This window comes from Raphanus sativus, chromosome 4 (assembly GCF_000801105.2).
Source record: "Raphanus sativus cultivar WK10039 chromosome 4, ASM80110v3, whole genome shotgun sequence".
NCBI classification, from domain to species: domain Eukaryota; kingdom Viridiplantae; phylum Streptophyta; class Magnoliopsida; order Brassicales; family Brassicaceae; genus Raphanus; species Raphanus sativus.
The window spans coordinates 12,843,260-12,862,409 of NC_079514.1; the positions used below are offsets into that span (position 1 = coordinate 12,843,260).

The 19,150-nt window shown below is 33.0% G+C and overlaps 2 protein-coding genes across 5 annotated transcripts; one reads left to right on the forward strand and one right to left on the reverse strand.

Moving 5' to 3' along the window:
• Positions 1 to 4,392: 4,392 nt before the first annotated feature.
• On the reverse strand, positions 4,393 to 11,356 carry LOC108854675 (DNA repair protein UVH3). 3 transcript variants are annotated; one of them, XM_018628290.2, is made up of 17 exons: positions 11,196 to 11,356; positions 10,867 to 11,117; positions 10,631 to 10,782; positions 10,497 to 10,554; positions 9,930 to 10,054; positions 9,732 to 9,849; positions 9,385 to 9,462; positions 9,245 to 9,298; positions 8,964 to 9,148; positions 7,354 to 8,884; positions 7,025 to 7,219; positions 6,650 to 6,735; positions 6,337 to 6,571; positions 6,099 to 6,235; positions 5,697 to 5,781; positions 5,153 to 5,593; positions 4,393 to 5,065 (listed from the first exon to the last, which is right to left on the reverse strand). In XM_018628290.2, exons 1-17 carry the CDS (start codon positions 11,281 to 11,283, stop codon positions 4,529 to 4,531), a joined length of 4,356 nt encoding a protein of 1,451 aa, XP_018483792.1. In that variant the 5' UTR covers positions 11,284 to 11,356; the 3' UTR covers positions 4,393 to 4,528. The 3 variants fall into 3 exon arrangements, with proteins under 3 accessions (XP_018483792.1, XP_018483790.1, XP_018483793.1); XM_018628288.2 differs by having other exon boundaries at positions 10,867 to 11,319; XM_018628291.2 differs by lacking the exons at positions 9,930 to 10,054; positions 10,497 to 10,554; positions 10,631 to 10,782; positions 10,867 to 11,117; positions 11,196 to 11,356 and having other exon boundaries at positions 9,385 to 9,458.
• Positions 11,357 to 16,136: 4,780 nt separating this feature from the next.
• On the forward strand, positions 16,137 to 18,281 carry LOC108853141 (bidirectional sugar transporter SWEET4). Of its 2 annotated transcripts, none has more exons than XM_057007121.1 (6): positions 16,137 to 16,552; positions 16,681 to 16,723; positions 16,842 to 17,058; positions 17,553 to 17,714; positions 17,791 to 17,910; positions 17,993 to 18,281. In XM_057007121.1, exons 3-6 carry the CDS (start codon positions 16,867 to 16,869, stop codon positions 18,161 to 18,163), a joined length of 645 nt encoding a protein of 214 aa, XP_056863101.1. In that variant the 5' UTR covers positions 16,137 to 16,552; positions 16,681 to 16,723; positions 16,842 to 16,866; the 3' UTR covers positions 18,164 to 18,281. The 2 variants fall into 2 exon arrangements, with proteins under 2 accessions (XP_056863101.1, XP_018482096.1); XM_018626594.2 differs by having other exon boundaries at positions 16,139 to 16,552; positions 16,681 to 16,717.
• Positions 18,282 to 19,150: the final 869 nt, after the last annotated feature.

The following is a 19,150-nucleotide window of genomic DNA, read 5'->3' on the forward strand; positions in this document are numbered from 1 at the left end:
GAAGAAGAAAAGAACAAGAGTAGGGTTTGGTGCCATTAGAACAAGAAAGACTCGTGACTGACAAAATTATGTATAAAATCCACCGCACAATTAGCTTATCTGTCTTTTTGTCACGACACTCTATCACTCTGTCTCTCCAAGTTAAATTCAAATTACGAACTAAGTTTTTAAAGATTAAACCCTAAGCTTGATTTATTCTTGGTTAGAGACATTTTGTTTTGAAACACACACAAATTGACTATAATTTGTTATCGGTTACCTATTTGTTGTCATTAGACAACAAACTTACAATATAATACTTTTTTTTTGAAACAGCTTACAATATAATACTTTAGTAATTAAATAGTGAGAAGCTTAAAAAACAATATATTAATAGATGAATCATTGTAAAAATGAAATGGTTTGATAAGTTCAAAAAAAAAAAAATGAAATGGTTTGACAACCAATATTTATGTGTAAATATATGTTAATGACAATCAGGATGATATTCAAAAAACTTCGAAATACATACATATTTCTTTTGTAATTTTGATCCTCAATATTTTATGTATTTACTATTTTGTTGTTACACACATTCCATTTTATTATATATTTTTCACGATTCCATCACTACATACTAATAATAGCAAACAGCGACGATAAGATATTGCAGATTGAAGATGGTGTCTGATGCTTGGGAACGGAGCATGTTCTAAAATCTTGGTCGTCTTTCAATTATTCTTCCTGCAAAATACAGTCTTGTTACAAACAGTGGCGGAGGCAGGATAATTTTTTACTAGGGTCCATTTGATAACAATTGCAATTTACAAAGGTCAATAGTGTAGGTTCTTTAACATTTCAGCAAATTTTAGAAAGAAAATACAAGTAATTTTTTTTTCTTCATATGGGTCATTTGACCACCCTAGTAACCTAGTTACAAAGTATAACTCTTCTTTTTAAACAATAAAATTCATGTGGATACATTTTTCATACATTTATAACGTTTCATTGTTTTGTGGTGCGTCAAACTTCTTAACCTTTTATATTTACGATTCACAGATTTTTTTCGTCCACCCATCCTTCCGTTAGTTGTTTCATATCTTTGAAAAACTAATAAAATGTATCGGTTGATATCATCCTATACATCTAGCAGAACACTAGGGACACTACAACTGTTTACAACACTGTGCGTCAACTGGTTACATATGGTAAAATATTTTTGATAGTTCAAACTGCATGCATGTAGCCTTAAAAGGTAAAGACATATAAAATGTAAAATATATATATAATGCTTTTCAGGAAAAGTATCCTAATAAAGTGCAACTTGGATATATATATATTCAGTCAAATCAAATTTTTTCATATATCTTAGTAGGGTTGTGATCAAGCTGTATTGAGTTTTTGCAGGTTTTAAAATAGGGTTTACTAATCAATGTAAACAAAAGTTTCAAACACTGGCATAGGACAAATGCATAAAGTTACTCATGGAAATTTACATCCCCTTTATTATTATTAAAGTAGAATCAAAATAAAAAAATAACCTTACAAAAATAAATTATTTACAAGTGTGCCATTTTGCATATGTGTCATCATGAAAATTTTTCTCTTCCTCTTTTGACCTTAACCCTTTAATAACTAGGCTATTTATTAAATATGCCATTGGACTACCATATTGTATTAAATTTGATGATGCTTATTTTGTAATTATTTTTGCATAGTTTTTATGGGGTCTTCTACACCTGATTATCAACAACATTACTATTATATGCATGCTTTCTTAACATTCTGTAACTCATGTCATCGTTCGTCATCAGCCTCACGAAAATAAAACAAATTGTGAGTTTTTTTTTGAAAATTAACAAACGGTGAGCTATTTTTAGTTAATTCAGAGAAATGTACAAAAGTCATCGACATAAACCTATAATTCAGATTTTTAATTAAAGAGAAGAAAGAAGAATGATTATTATATTTAAAAATTGGACCAATGGTCTTGATGAACAGATGACACATCAAACCCAAACATATTCAAGATAAATCTGAATAAGTCTGAATAATAAGTCAGACCATAAATTTATGAATAGATGAAACATCAAACCAAAATCATAATACCATTTATTTGTTTTATATTCTTGCAAACAAAGTTTTCAAGAATCTTTAAAAAAAGATACTCATACAAATTCTTTTATTACTATTATATGTAATACACTCTATGTAAGGTCTTGCAAACATTATATGTTTAAACTGCATGGCACGGATCATTTCTCATACAGTTTTTTTTATTAGTGTTATATTTAAAACATTCTTTGCTATAAGAATGCACAGCAAAGATTCAGCCTTTCAAAATAGAAGAAAGACACATCTTAGATACAATTTTCTATTGCTGTTATGAAAATGTTAAGCCAAGTACTATCATTAATTTTTTTTATTATGTTCTATATTTTTGCGAAAAATATTGATTCCTTACAAAACAAGTTTTTACATATATGTGTTCACTATGTTTTATCGTATGATGACTATCATTTAGGTAATGTGTCTTTCTTCTAATATGTATGCATATGATGTTTGCAATATGATCCTACATCAAAATGACGTTTGAAAATGGCTACATTCACTGTTCATGCAAGTCTTAAGATCTATAGCCTTTAATCTATCAATTAAGAGGAAATTACCTAGATTTAATCTAGGAAAATTGATCGGCAATTAAAGGATACACCTGCTCTATTCAAATATATAGTATTCAATCACCATTAGAATCGGTATAAGTTTTGGTTTCATAAAAGACAAGTTTTAGTTATGTCCTCTAATAAATGTGAATCTCATTTATTAAAAATATACCGTTTATATTTTGTGATGTAAGTTTTAAGATCTATAGCCTTTAATCTATTAATTAAGAGGAAATTACCTAGATTTAATCTAGGAAAATTGATCGGCAATTAAAAGATACACCTGCTCTATTCAAATATATAGTATTCAATCACCATTAAAATCGGTATAAATTTTGGTTTCATATAAGACAAGTTTTAGTTATGTCCTCTAATAAATGTGAATCTCATTTATTAAAAATATACCGTTTATATTTTGTGCTTAGTTAACTGCGTTTTCTTGCTCTGCAACTCAAACCTACGAAAATTTAATCTGCCATTTATTCAGATCATATATTCGCTTTTTAATACTTGATCAAATATTAAAGGAATTTATTGGATTAATTGTTCGATTACTTTGATTGAAGAGCAAGTTTCGGCCTGCAAGATCGAGTATTCATTTAATTTGTAAATAACTAAATTTATGGCTGAAATTATGTAGGCTTAGGGCTGATAGCCATTATAGAACACTATATATACTAAGGCTTATATAGCATACTGCATTCATCCCGATTGTACACTATTTATTGTCTATTTGTAAGATTTTTTTTTGCTAAAGTTTAAAATGACTACTATTGATCATTTTGTTGGGGATTTGAAGTCCTACTATGATGGACCAATACAAAATATTACATAGGTCATAACCAAAAAGGATGCTAACCTGATGTCAAGCTGGGATTTCTTTGAAAGTAATTGAAGGGAGTATTGGAGTGAAATGATCTGCTCACCAAAACTTTATTTTTTATTCATCTTTCTCCTAGCCTATATCATTTTTGTATTTCTGAGAAATGTCGACACATGTAAAATAACTCTGAATTATTTTTTTAATTAAATATCAATCAATTGAGAAAATTGATAATCAGCGAGATTCGCTTTATGTATAAATCTGTATAGTTTATCTTTCTAAAAATTTCTTCTACAGTCATTAGATTAATAAGTTATATAGAATTATAAATCGGGCATAAATTTTGTACATATTAGTCCATGTCATTGCGTTTTGATATTTCACGCTTTATAAGAGAATTTAGAAATTATATTTTTTAAAAAAATTATGATTTTTTTTGTTAAGACAGTAATTTTATCCTGCGTAAGGTACAGATCTCTACCTAGTTTTTCAAGTAAAATAGGAACCGAAATTTTCAAATAATTCGAGTACATGTTTTGCTAATGTTTGTATTGGCATCAAACATAGCTCTTTGTATCAACTTATTGCGTCCAAGAATCGATAATAATTTTCAGCAAAAGAATCTATAAACAAAAACTTCATGCGTTTGTTTCCTTGACATTCATCACATTTTATAGATTCTTTTGCTGAAAATTATTATCAAAAAAAAGAGACCGAGTCAACCGAGTCAAAATTATTGTCAAAAAAAAAGGTTTTAGTCAAAAAAGAAAAAAAAACGTATGACGTCGACATAAATACATTAAAACATTTAAAATGTGAAAAAATAGAGACCGAGTCAACGAGTAAAAATGTTTGAAGTTTTGGTTCTCGATCTCTTCACATATTCTTTCTGCCCTGTTGTACCTTTATTGCTTTCCACAAAACCACTTAAGCTTTTAATACTTTCTTCCTTTTGCAGAAGTTATATCTTCAAGATTTTATTCACATCATAATTATTTGTTAATAATGTCAAATCAAATTAAAGTAACACCTTAAAAATCATACAATACTAAATACCACTTCATCAGCTCTTCCTCTTCTTTCTCTTCAAGAAAGGCATAGCACTTAATCCTCCACCTGAAGAATTTCCAATTTCAATGCCACCACCATACTCCTCCAACGACGCATCTTCGTTTTGACGTTTAGCTTTGTTTTGGCTGTTTACATTCTCTGTTTCTAACACCTCTGCCTCCATTGCATCATCTTTCTCACCTGTTTCATCTTCATCAACACAGAATCCGCCACCCATCACTCTGTAATCATCACTATCTTTGTCCTCCAAATGAGTATCTCCTCCAGTCTCAGCTTCATCTACGCAGAACCCACCTCCCATTTGGATATAGTCTTCAGAAGGACACTCGTTATTCGACGCATTGATGGTTGTTGTTGTTTCATTATGTGTTCTTTCTTCAGAGACATTCCCTAAGCTGCCTAACTTTTTGAGAAAATCATCATCCACATCTTCCAAATTCTCACCAAGGGATTCTCCATTGCCTCTTGACTCGTCCAATTGATCATCTTCTTTCTCACTGTACTTCACAGGATTCCGAGATCGTGTTGACTGGAAACAACAGATTAACAAAGTGAGACACACCACATAATCAATCAATATATATACACAGTACGAAGACTATATAGAGAGACTTACCCTTCGCACTTTTTGAGGATTGCCCGGTCTTGCTTCATGAGGTTCCTGCAAACCAACTACATTATTTCTGCCATCACCCTCACCATCAAAACTACCGTCTGATAGCTCAGGGAGGAGGTTTTTTCGACCCCTTCCTCTTCCTCTTCCGCGTCCTCTTTTCTGGGCTCTGCCTCTACTACTAGATGGTTTTTCAGTGCGATTCCTTTTGTTTTTCTCCTTCTCATCGGTTTTACTTGAATCTTTCTCTGAAGTATTATCTTCGGTTTCATGGGGAGAGAGACTTTTCTTGTTTCCCTTTCTTGGACCTTCCTGGAGAGTATGATCAACCACTTCGGATGATAGACCTCCACCAATTCCTTTGACAGCCTTTTTAATTCTTTTGCTACGGATCTTTGCAAATCTTTCACTGAAGGAATAGAAAGCTTCCATACGAAGTTGCGTCTTCATGGAAACAAAGGAAAAGGAACAAAAAATTATCATGTATAATACATAATAATAATAATCATATCATACGTAAAATAAAAGATCAATTCTAGATGAAGACCTCGCGTTTTTCGTACTCCTTCAAGACGGGTAGTAGCACATCATCTGTCTTCTTACCGTCCCAACCAAACTTTTCCCAGCATAGCCTTCACCCGAAGAGAGAAAAAGAAGAAGAAAACATTACTACAGAACTCAGGACGCTGTTTCATGAAGTGCAAGTAGTGTTATACAGGGGCCAAATCATGCAACTGTTTCCGTGTTTTCCATTTAGGATTCGTTGACATCCTTATCGTGCCCTAGGTGGCTACTAGCTACTGTCAAACTATGCTACACTGTTTGAAGGAAGCTAGAAGGTAGACGGATTAAGAGTGTTTAATTCGTTGGTATTACTTTGCAAACCTGGTACAGAGCAAGGATGGTTGGTCGTATACATATGTGAAAGCAAAGTCAAGAAACGACTTACGTTCTAAGGACTAAGCGATCAGGCTTGCCCCATGAGAAAGTCTCAGTCGACCGGTCCACTTGTGGATTCAAGTAGGCAGAAATAACAGCTTCACTAGGGAAAGTAGCTGGAATGTGCCAGTTCTTGCTTACCTTCCTCTGTAATATTAAATGGAAAATCAATTAGATAGAACGGTTGTGTCACACTCTCATGAGTTGGATCATAACAAATATTGAAGTTCAAGAAAAAATAGCAATACATGCTTATCCATGAAGATTTTCTTGATTTCTTCTGTGTCATCGGCCGAGACACTTGAGGTGCTTTCATTAGGTGCGGAGCCAGATCCACGCTTCTTTACACTGGAACCTGCTTTTGCATCATTCTTTCCTAAAATGGTTGGATCAGGTGATTCAACCCATTCACGAAATTTCTGAAGCCCATCATCCTCGGGAAATGCAGTCACAACTTCAATAGCATTGACAATACCAATTCCACTGCGTGTCAAAAAAAATTACTATATCAAGTACCTAGAGAACGGGAACTCGACCAATTCAGTTAAAAATTATGCTAACCTGATTCCTTCCGTGTAATCACTTCCTAGTAGCATCGCCATACGGATTATTTTATCTCTGCTCAAGCCAAGCTCCTTCTCAATGTCCTGAAAATCAGAAAAGTTGAGAGGTATAATCATCAGACCTTTGAAAACTGGCAAACGATTAGAGATGTAACTAGCAACAGATCGATCAAACAATTAGCTACACCGACTAGGAAAATAAATCAATCTACTAGTGAAGAAACATAAAGGCTAAGAAGTTATAAAAAAGACAAGACGAAGATAACAAGGAAGCTCATTAGAAACAGAAGAGGTATAAACTCATCGCCGACAAAAAAATGATTTCTCAAAACCACAGAGTGAAAACAGAGTTTGAGGACGGATATATGCACACCTTCATAAAGTATGTCTCCACATATTTGCGATCATCAAATATATTTTTGTACACACTCCTTGCTCCAAACAAGAATACATCAGAATCGTCAGTGACAATACCATCAATAAGGTTTGATAGTTCCATATATGCACACTGTGCCTCTGCTTCCATGGGAGCTATAATGTACGGTAACCCAAATATTTGGAGTAGTTCCTAAGGAAATCCAAAATCAACATAAATTTTATGTTTGTTGTCATATCGAACAAAACAGAAACTTTAAAAAGTTCGCAAGACGACCATATAAAGAGACAATGGGTCATAAGTATATTAAAAGACAATAGGTAAACCTGGATTTCCGCAAACATCTCACTGCTAACAGATTCAGCATTCCGCTCAAGTTTCCTCTGTTCATCACCTAAATTTACATATTCTTCATCAAGAACTCGCATTTCCTCCTCCAGAATTGCTTCTGAAAGTTCAACAGGCACGGCTTTCTCTTCTAACTCTGTTGAAGACTCAATATTAAAAGCGCGGTCCTTAAAGTTATTTTCCTCCCTTGTTTCTTGCTGCGAATCTGTGTCATCGAGTATCCCTATGTGCGAACTGATTCTCTCCTCATCTGCTATGGGCATAGCAGACACTTTGATAGATTCGCCTCCAAATCTTTCAGAACCGTCTTCATTATTGTGTTTAGCCATGGTGGACACCATGCTGTTCTCACTAGCAATAGTAAATGATTTCTCGGGTGAGATTACTGACTTTACTTGTGGCATTTCGTTTCTCACAGCACGTCTACCGTTGTCAGAACTGGAAGAAGGGTGAGTACCAATTTGTTTGGTAACATCTCTGTGGCCATCTACATTGCCCGTTACCGAAGTGTTGGACTGCTCATTTAAAGCACCACTAGCTTTCATAATTGGTATTCCGTCCAGAGTTCCCTTTTCCTCATCTTTACCAACGGTTTCAATAGAACACATACTATCCTGAATTGGCTTGTCAGTAACTAGATTTATCCCCACCGTTTGATTTTCTTCAAGGACATCCTCGGATTCCTTATCATGCAAGTCAAGTAGACTTTTCTGGATAGCCTCTTGCAAATCAGCTTCTTCTTCCAAATAACCTCTTGAGAACTTTGTTACTGTATCGTTCTCTATGGAGTTACTGGCATTTTCACAAGTAGTGTCTTCCCTTGCTGCATCCTCATCGGTACTAATATTCTCGGGAGTATGCTGATTGCTTGAATTCACTTCAAGCTTAGAGATAACACTACTCTGTTCAGCAGGCACTTCTTCCCAATCACTGTCAGATGCCCACGACAAAGAGTCTTCTTTAGGATCATTTTCTGCAGAACTAATTGTCACTGGTCCCCCCGCTGCCAACTGAAGAAACATATCATCTTCCTCATCAATATCTTTTCCACCACCATCATGGTCAAATGATATCTCTATTGCAGATTGATTTCGCAGCATGGAATCATCATTCTGGCTATCCAGATTCACAACATCGTCTTTATTAACAGGTAAATTTTCAAGAAACTGGTCCTCGGAAGGAAAGTTCTCCCAGGCGTTGAACGTTTCATCATTGTTCGACGTAGAACCAAAAGCTGTTTTCTCCTTTTCTTTCATCAAATGTAAGTTCCTCTGGATATCACGAGTCATTTGGATCCCCATGTGCCTGTTCCTTATTCTTAAACGGCCCCTTTCATCTATGTACACTTCAATATTTTCATCAGGATTCGCGGGTTCATCTCTATCCAACTCGGTAGTAGCATCTGATTTATTCAGCGAAGAAATATTCTTAACAGGGACTGGCAAAGACTGTTGTGGCGTATTTTTATGTTGTACATCATTTCTTCCTTCTCTGGCAGACGCAAGTACTCTAGAACACATTAAAAACATCAGTCATTTTCTAATACCATAGTACCTTATTCTCTGTTAGACTTCAAACTGCAACTTACTCTTTATCGCCAGCAAAGGAAGATGAGAAGATAAAATCTCTGTTCGCTTCAGATGCTATCCTAGAAGTTTGAACACCACCGACGGTCCTCCCACCAGCAGTTCTCTGAACTTCATTAATTTCTCGACGGAAGGCTACAGTTTTGAGATATGCTTCTATTTGCAATTCGGAAAACTTTTCAGGGGCCTATACAGTAACAAAACAACATAACAACTTCCATATTCATTTCGTATCTCTTCATGCATAATGGAGGATGAATGTGACGGTGATTATGTGACTCACCTTCTTGACCTTTTGGTACTTTTGCCGGTTTTCTGACATCAATTTTTCTCTCATCTACGAGTAACAAAATTATCAAATAAACTGAAACGTGACTGTAACTCAACATACTGCGAAGAAATGCTGTCAATATCGTTAGTTACCCGAACAAGGAGATCAAGCTGCATGGATGGAGGAAGAGAAGCCAAAACAGCTGGGTCGACATTCCCATCCATTGCTGGCTAGAAAAGTACACAAAACAGTATTAGCAGATGAAGACAGTAAAGTATCAGATAACTCCTTACTATAGACAGAAAACATAATTCCAAAGACAATCTCATGCTTCTTTATCAAAGTAATGAAGATTATTACACACAGATGAAAGGAATTTTCACTTTCAGAAAGAGGTCCAGCCAACTGGTGCTAATTGCTTAACTAAAAATATCTTTAACTTTACAAATTTATATCCCCTAAATAATAGTGATCTGTAACCTAAGTGACCACAGATTACCAAAAGAATTTGCTCATCTTCTTCGCTACCCTCATCGTCAGATGGAATTTCTGCAGCTGAAGACGATGCTTTGTTAGTAAAAGTTCCCTCTTCTTCTGCTGCGAGGGATGCCGCCAACCTATATTAAACAAGAAAGGAAAACATGAAATGACTATGCAAATAAACATCTTCAACCCATATATCTCAACTACCGCTTACATCTCATCCAACTTTTCCTGATAATCCTTCGTCCCTGCTGAGGAACCCTGTTCAAGATTACTCTTCATTCTGTTATCTAGGTCATCCTCATCCAACAAAACTCCCTTTCCCTTGGGATCATACTTCTGCAAGTCCCACACAAATTGACTGATTACCGAATAGGGAATGAACATAGAAATACCATTTACAAATCAACATAACGTGTTTGTTAGCAGCAAGTGTTAAGTAAAGTTAACATAATTTCACAATGCTATAATTAACAAACTACAAAAGATTCAAGACTACGGCACGTGAACGCAAATAAATAACATAAAGTGAAAACACATCACAACTCAGCGTAAACACAAATCCCAGATTCTAGCTATCAATAACCGCAAGATGCATTAAAAATATAAACCAAACTCCGCCGTTCTATGACAGGTAAACACGATTAACTTCAAGTTAGTTTCAAGGGGTCCGTGCCGAGAAATGAACATCATGATAGGCCGTAGTACCAATAAATCCTAACATTAACACTCTCTAACAAAAAAAACCATCTTTGCAGTTCCATGTTTAGTATTCACTTACCGAGGACCCTTTAATGGCACCATCATCAACAGTTTCTCCGGCCACTGATGCTGAAGATCTACATATCAATTAAAGATCATTAAAGCCTTTCTAACAACATAATGGTTTCAAAATAACCCAGACTTGTTGCTTACATCTCATCTATCTTTTCATCAGCAGAGTCTCGCAAAGGCTCTTGCACAGATTCAGAAGATACACGCTTCTTCTTATCTCCACCACTCTTACTCTGCTGTAGCCTTTGCTTCTTAAGATCCTTGGCTTGTTCCTTAAGCCTCATCTCCTTGAGCTATACACCGAAACACAATCAGTTCACTCCTCGTACACATTCTAACTTTCTCATTCAATAAACTCAAAAAAGTAAGTCACTGACTCGATTAAGCAGCAACTTCTCAGCGGTTTTCCGAATCTTCGTCTGAGCGTTCTCACGCTGACGACGACGCGCAATCACAGTGCGTCGTTTCAACGCCGGAGTACCACCGTCGAATACGAAGACCGGCTTAGTCTTCAGGAACAGAAGTTTGCAAATCCTCCGGAAAAAACCGATCAAGTGAGCGTTCTGCACCATATCGCCCTTCTCGTCTCGCATCGCCTTTATAAACTGTACCATCCATATACTCGCATCTGCCAATTTTTCACAACGTTCGTAAAAAAGTAAAGCAAAGAAGAAGAGGAATGAAAGTTGCTTTAATCGTGTGTTACCGATAGCCAATCGCTTCCCGGCTAGGGTTTCGACGGAGACGCGGCGACCAACGGGAGCGAGTAGCTCCCAAAGCCCTTGCACTCCCATGTTTTTTTAATCTCTTCACCGCCCTGAAGCAACGACTTTGCCGGTTAACGCTGCCGCCACGGGCTCTTTATAAGTGTTTACAATTGAACGGCTGATCTAAATCGATACGGTGTCGTTCTGGTTTTGATTAGTAGATTTGATATTGCAAAGGGTCCATCGAGGCCCATACAATACCAAAAGATTTAGCGAGCGCTGTTTTGTCTTTTTCATAATAGGGCCCAAATACAAAAGCCCATATTTGAAATAGGTTTTCTAAATAATTTTGATGTTTAGATTGTAAGTCATGACAAAAAAGAAAAGAAAAAGTAATTAGATTCTAGACTGAACGCATTTCAAAATTAGGGTGTTTGTTCTGATAGAAGTCTAACTAAGTTTACTTCTTTTTTTTGGGTAAAATTTACTTGTTTGTCAGTCAGATACAAAGTAACTAAATGCATGAATAGTATTGCAACCCAAAAGCAAGTATGTTACTTGATACGTATATTATGTTTCGCAGGTGGTCACTGATGATCATCCTACCAACACGAAGACAAAAACCATGAAAAATGGCCGACCAAATTAGAAAAGCAAGAACACGATAAAGCAAAAAGGAAAGGCCAAAAGTTTAGCTAGCCATTGATATCACTAATGTGTTTTAAATTTGTTACAAATTTATTTCAATTTTAGAAAAATGGAAATGTATTAATTCATTGCTAAAAAGATGAGTTGAAAATCGTTTTTGAGTTTTCAAAATATTCAAGTTTCCAATATTGATATGAAAAGATCAAAATAATTATTCTACCATCGGTTGCAATTCATTAATCGTATAATTGTTTAGTATACTATAATTGTAGGTCAATAAACTTACCACTTAAAAATATTGTGTACCAAACACGATGGAACCGAGTCCTAACAAGGAATAATTCCAAACCGTCCATATAAAAATAGGCTAGACAAAGAAAAGCAAAAGCTTTGCAGTACATATTAGGTATATTACATCTCACACCGGGAATTCTAAGGAACATTAACTAATATATAAAGAGTTAGGGCCAATTCACTCGTTACCAATTGGTTTTAAGTTGGAAATCCATAATTAACTCGAATCTAACATGGTATCAGAGCCCAGATTCTAAATACCCTAAACTCTTAATTAATTAACCCTACACGACCGGGTCTAAAGGTCGTATTTAATTATATCCGACCGGATATAAAGGTCGTAATTGACTCGCTCGACCGATTATAACTGTCTTAAAATTCCGAGATTTCTGGTCGATAAAAGCCATTATCTCGAGGAGGGGTATTAGGGATATTACATCCCACACCGAGAATTCTAAGGGATATTAACTAATATATAAAGGGTTAGGGCCAATCCACTCATTACCAATTGGTTTTAAGTTGAAAGCCCATAATTAACCTGAATCTAACATGGTATCAGAGCTCAGATCCTAAATACCCTAAACTCCTAATTAATTAACCCTACACGACCGGGTCTAAAGGTCGTATTTAATCCTATCTGACCGGGTATAAAGGTCGTAATTGACTCGCTCGACCGAGTATAACTATTTTAAAATTCCGAGATTTCTGGTCGATAAGAGCCATCATCTCGAAGAGGGGTATTAGGGATATTACATCCCATACCGGGAATTCTAAGAGACATTAACTAATATATAAAGGGTTAGGGCCAATCCACTCATTACCAATTGGTTTTAAGTTGGAAGTCCATAATTAACCTGAATCTAACAATACATCACCTACAAATAGAGACATAAAGTTTGAATTACTAAAGCATGCCATAACTTATAAATACTATCTGTAACAAGGGACGTCGTCCATTATAATCATCCTGTTGAGAATTGGTCATATAACAACAGGTCTGAAGAGGACGACAGTGGATATAATGAACAGCTAGTGATATGATGGTGTCTTCGCTACAAGCAGGAATATGTCATTTCAAAAAAAAAATCAGTAGCCTGACAACAAAACTCTTTCTTTCAATTTATTACAGTTTTCATTTCTGAGAATACTGTCACGATGTCACCATTGGTACTTCTTTCGGATATGTTCTCATCAGTTTAACTCAATACTATTTGTTTCAATGAACAAATTTGAAATACTTGAAACATATAATGATTTACAGTTACTATCCCTTTGTCTATATACTATATGAAAGACATACCGTAGCAATATAGTATGCTTGCAAGTTACAAGCTAAGACCATGATTAATGGGGCTTTTTAGAAGTAGGATCTAAGTCATGTTAGTAAGCAACCGAAATCTAGGGTTAATATAGCCATCTTATTATTATCTTTTCCTGTCATTGATAATCAACTATAACGTAGATTTATTATCACTTTAGTTCAGACTATCAGTTATGATCACATTTCATCCTGACATAGTTTAACCACTCAATGCTCTCCTGATTAGTCATGTCAAAACTTACCAGACTTGATCACTGAAATGTCTTTGGAAGATAACATATAAAAACTGCACATATTCTTTTTTTTTTAACACTGATCACATCGTTAATTACATCATCGTATAATCTCTAATTGTCATATATAATGATCAAACACTTCCAAAATATACAGTATTAAAGAACAACTTCACAGTCAGTAATTTTACAATGTATTTTTCCGTAACATTTAAATCGGAAGACGGTTTTACCATTTATGACATCTTGGATTGACCTACTCTCTCTAGGACACACCACCACACTGAATATATCATAAGAACTATGGTTTCCCCAGCATATAAAGTAAAAACTTTATATATTAGTAATATTTTCTTAATTTATATAGTTATTAATTTTTTAAAAACTCATATCTTCCAAAATATGTTTTATGTATAGCTAATAAGAAGAATAAGAGTTTTCACAATTTATATATTGATTGGATTAAAATAGATTCAGCTTTCATTTTGTTCTTATTAAATTATTTTGCATATAAAATATGTATATTAGAATGTAACATATTCTCTAAGTGCAATATAACATAATAATTTCAAAATATTTTGTAATATGAAAAAATAGAGATAGATTTCACTGTAAATAAAAAATTAATAATATAATATTTTATTTATATTTATACAAATCAATTATTAATTTATGATGCTGAAACAATATATACATCTATAAATATTTTAAAATATTTATCATATTATTATTAGATTTTGTCATATTTTACATTATTTCATCTCAAGATTAGTTAAATTATTAATTTATCATGTTTATTAATTTATAAAAATATTAATTTATAGGTTTTTACTGTATTTGTTTAATTAGTAAATAATAAATCATCCTATGGTTGTAATAAATCTAGAGAAATTCTTTGAAATACCATAATTAGATACTACTTTTCAAAAATACATTCATTCAAAAAAAATTCTAACATTTGGGTTTAAGGTTTTATGATTATTGTTTAGGTTTAATACTTAGGATGTGATTTGAGTTTTATAAACTTCTATAAAAAACTTTTAAACATTTATAAATGATTTAAAAGGATTAGTTTAAACCTTTTCATTACAAACTTATTATTAAAATAATAATTATTTAAAGGTAAATTTGAAAAATAGTATCAAATTTGTGATAAAACTAGAATTCTTCCATAAATCTGTGTTAAAACACTCATGTAATCAAAAGGTGAAAACATATTATATAAAGCAGAAGAGTAAACTATTATTTTGAAATATCTTTTCAGCTATCTTGTTATTCCAAAAAAAAAATCTCCCTTTCAGCATGTATATTCTCAGGAAAGGTAAACTTGAGTGTAAATAGTCATTTATCTAAATGAAATCGTTCTAACTACTTATATTTGTTGACCAAAACGATGGTGATCTAGTTGTTGGTATACCTTACACATCACTAAGAACTTATATAATCAATGTAAAGCACAGTTGTTAGAAGAAAAATCAATGTAAAGCACATATATTGCGATTTTTACTTTCCACTGAATCCATAAAGAAAGAAAATTGTATTTAGAAGAATGGCTACATCGGAATCCAAATTCGAAATCGACATAGTCGTATGCTTACTCTATGTCTACTTTCTCACAACACCTGTAAAGGCATTTCCCTTTTTCTTGAAATTCTATTTATCATTTGAAACTTCTTTTAGTTAGTACTAACTATAATTATTTTGGAGAAATTCTAATTTTACCATAAACTTCATACCATTTCAAATTTACTTTTTAGAAAAACCATTTTCATAAATATTTTAAATTTGTGATGATAAAAGATTAAATTAACTCTCGCATACCATGTATAAAATTTTAATAATTATTTATAAAAGTTTATAAACCTAATGACACCCCTTAAATATTAAACCCTAAACAATAACTATTTAACCTCAACCTCAAATATTAAATTATTTTGATCAAATATATTTGATATATAATAAATTTATGGTATTTCAAACATTTTCTCGTTAATCTTCATCTCATCTGTTAAAATTCTTACTCACTTATGGTTATATCTTATTCAAACTTGGATGGACCAAATATATAACTTCAAAAAAAAATACAGACTATGCAAAAATTAAATATACATTACGTTGGTTCAGAAGAAAACTGATAATTATTTTCCAAAAAAATATGAGCTAGAAGTCTCAAAAAGAAAAAAAAAAAAGATACTCATATGAAATCCATGAATATAACTGTTCTATCATATGATATAACAAAACTTTAGAAGAGTGGTTCAAAAAGTTGTAAAAAGAGAAGAAAATAAATGTTGCGTGATTTGATTTTATCAGCTTGATCGCTTACACTCACGTGGATCTCCATGAATTAACTAACTATGGCCGTGAATAAGATTATAACAACTAAAATAACTTACATGGGCACATGAATGTGATATATTATACACACGTATGCTATATACGGTAGGCAGAGTTATAATCATGGTTCCATAAACAATAAGCCAACAAGATAGTGTTGCAAGATAGTCAGATAAGTGTCATGATTGTTTCCTCGAACTGGTAAGAATTTTTCTTTTTTGTAATTGATATATAACTGGTAAGAAAATTGCAAGGTCGCTTTCATTCAATTCCTTAAACTTCTTGAGTTTCGCTTCATCACAATACATATACACATACTTGTATATGTATACATGAGTACTTATATATACCAACATCTCTTCGTTTTTCTATAAATATAAGCAAACAACAGACACACATATTTAACATATCAAATTGCATCTCTCCGTCTCTCTCTTGTGTTCTTTGTTTCGTGTTTCTTGTTCTTACTTGTCGAGTAAAATGGTTAGCGCGACCGTTGCGAGAAATATTGCCGGCATTTTTGGTAAGAAAATAATACATTCAAACTTGGGTTTTATATTGAGTATGAACATTTCAGAGAATCAGTTTCAAAAAAAAAACATGTCAAAGAACCTTTTAATAGTTTATAATTTTTTTGTTAATTTTTTGCAGGCAATGTCATCTCACTGTTCTTGTTCCTATCTCCCATGTAATTGTTAAGCTCTCTATCTTGCTTTTAATTTATATCGGTCTACCATCTTAGGTCTCTCTTGTACATAACATATTTTACATTAGATGATTATGTTTATTTGAAAATATTTATAATAATGCAGACCAACATTCATAACCATATACAAGATGAAGAAGGTGGAGGAATATAAAGCAGACCCATACTTAGCCACAGTACTAAACTGCGCACTATGGGTTTTTTATGGCTTACCAATAGTCCATCCAGATAGTCTCCTTGTGATCACAATTAATGCCACTGGTCTTGCCATTGAACTCTTTTACCTTTGTATCTTTTTCTACTTTTCTCCCACCCCACGTAAGGTATAATATTATCCTTACATCTTTTTGTACTAAATCTTTCTAACATATTTTTATCATTCGCTGGACAAAAATGTTTTAACCGTGTCAAAATATTGGATTTTGTTTTGTTTTCCATCTCGATTCCAGTTAGTTTAAAACATCTTTTTCCTAGAGATATTAAGAAGTACAAGGTAACAAAGCACAACTAATTTGTTTTAGGCTTGAGATACTTCTTGGGTAATTGTTCTAGTTATTTTAAAAATATTTTGATCCGATTGTAAAATTATATGTAAGCTTTTGAAAGAATATAAACGAGAGTGATACAAAATTTTATTTTCGAGTTTTGTTGTATTGTGTATTTAATTATTGTCTTTTGGCTTGAAATAACGCTAAAACACTATAGAAACAAGCACTAATCGACAATGATTGATTCTAGTTTAAGGGTGATGATAGGCAAAACAAAGTTGATAGAGTGTTATTCTGAATTGGTTTTATTAAATTGATCAATGATGCAGGTGAAAGTGGGGCTATGGCTGATAGGAGAGATGGTATTTGTAGGAATAGTAGCCACATGCACATTGCTATTGTTCCACACGCATAACAAGAGATCTTCTTTTGTTGGAATCATTTGTGTCATTTTTGTTAGCCTCATGTATATTGCTCCTCTCACCATCATGGTACGATATTTTAATTTGCTCTTTTTACCTAAACTTTTCATATGTTTTTTACCTTTATTATAAAAAAACTAAACAGAGTAAGGTGATCAAGACCAAAAGTGTGAGGTACATGCCATTCTCTCTCTCACTTGCCAACTTTCTAAACGGTGTCATTTGGGTTATTTATGCCCTTATTAAATTCGACCTTTTCATTTTGGTAAGTCCTTTAATTATGTATTCATCACTATCATCATCTACTTATCAGTATTTATTAGTTCACTTTGTTTATTTTGTTGTAGATTGGAAATGGACTAGGGACAGTATCAGGAGCAGTACAACTTATACTTTATGCTTGTTATTACAAGACAACACCAAAAGATGATGAAGAAGAGGATAATCATTCTAAGGCTAACTCTCAGTTACAACTCAGTAGCAACCTGCAGGGACAAGTGAAAGGAGTTCCAGTTTGATTATATCTAGGAGTAGTCGAATATTCAATAAGTTTTCTACTTTCTTCTTATGATTTTGAAATTTTGGATGATTCAACTTAAGTATTAAAGCAACGATATTATATCTCGTGTTTCAATATCTAGTGTTTCATCTGTGAAATTTAAACTCATTTTTTGGTAAAAAATTTAACTCATTTTTCTCCTAAGAAAGATATGTTAACTATATTATATGCTACAAATATAAATCTGTGTATGTAGAATATTCAGGAAAGTTGCCTGAGTTAATATGCAGAACTAAAAGTAAGTAAGACTATTAATTCTAGCCATAAAAGGGGAAACACCTTTGGCTTCCCGCTGAAAATTGGCAGAAAAAAAACCAATTGGCTTCCCGCTGAAAGTTAAGTTATAAATCACACTAACTTCTTTTACCGCAGAAGCAATTTCTAAAACAAATTCTACATGACCTATACATATGACCTAACCTTACATTGCTAAGTGCTCCTTCTGTTTATATTAAGTATCATTGTCGTTGTAGAGTAAATTTTTTCTTATAAAATAATTGTCGTTTAAATTTTTTAATATATCATTAGTTTATGTATTTTATCCTACATAAATTAAGAAAAAATAAAACAGTAAAATTTTAATATTTAAACAAAAACAATGAATATTTAACTATTTTTAATTAGAGTGAAAAATCTAGAACGACATTTAATTTGAAATAAAGGAAGAAATATATTTGAAGCCAGGCTTTTTATTACCTAAGTGATATTTAAATGGGAGAATTTGTGAGATATACATAAGAGGTACAAAACTAAAGAATATGTCCATTCTACGGTATAGACTCATTGATATGACAGGTTCTTCAAAAAATGTCATTACTATCCTTCAAAGAGCGCGTGGACATGGGGAAGGGAAAACAATTAAAAAACGTACTATACAATATTCATTATAGTTTAACAAAACAATGGATATCCACAATCGAAATTCGACTATACTATATGTATAATA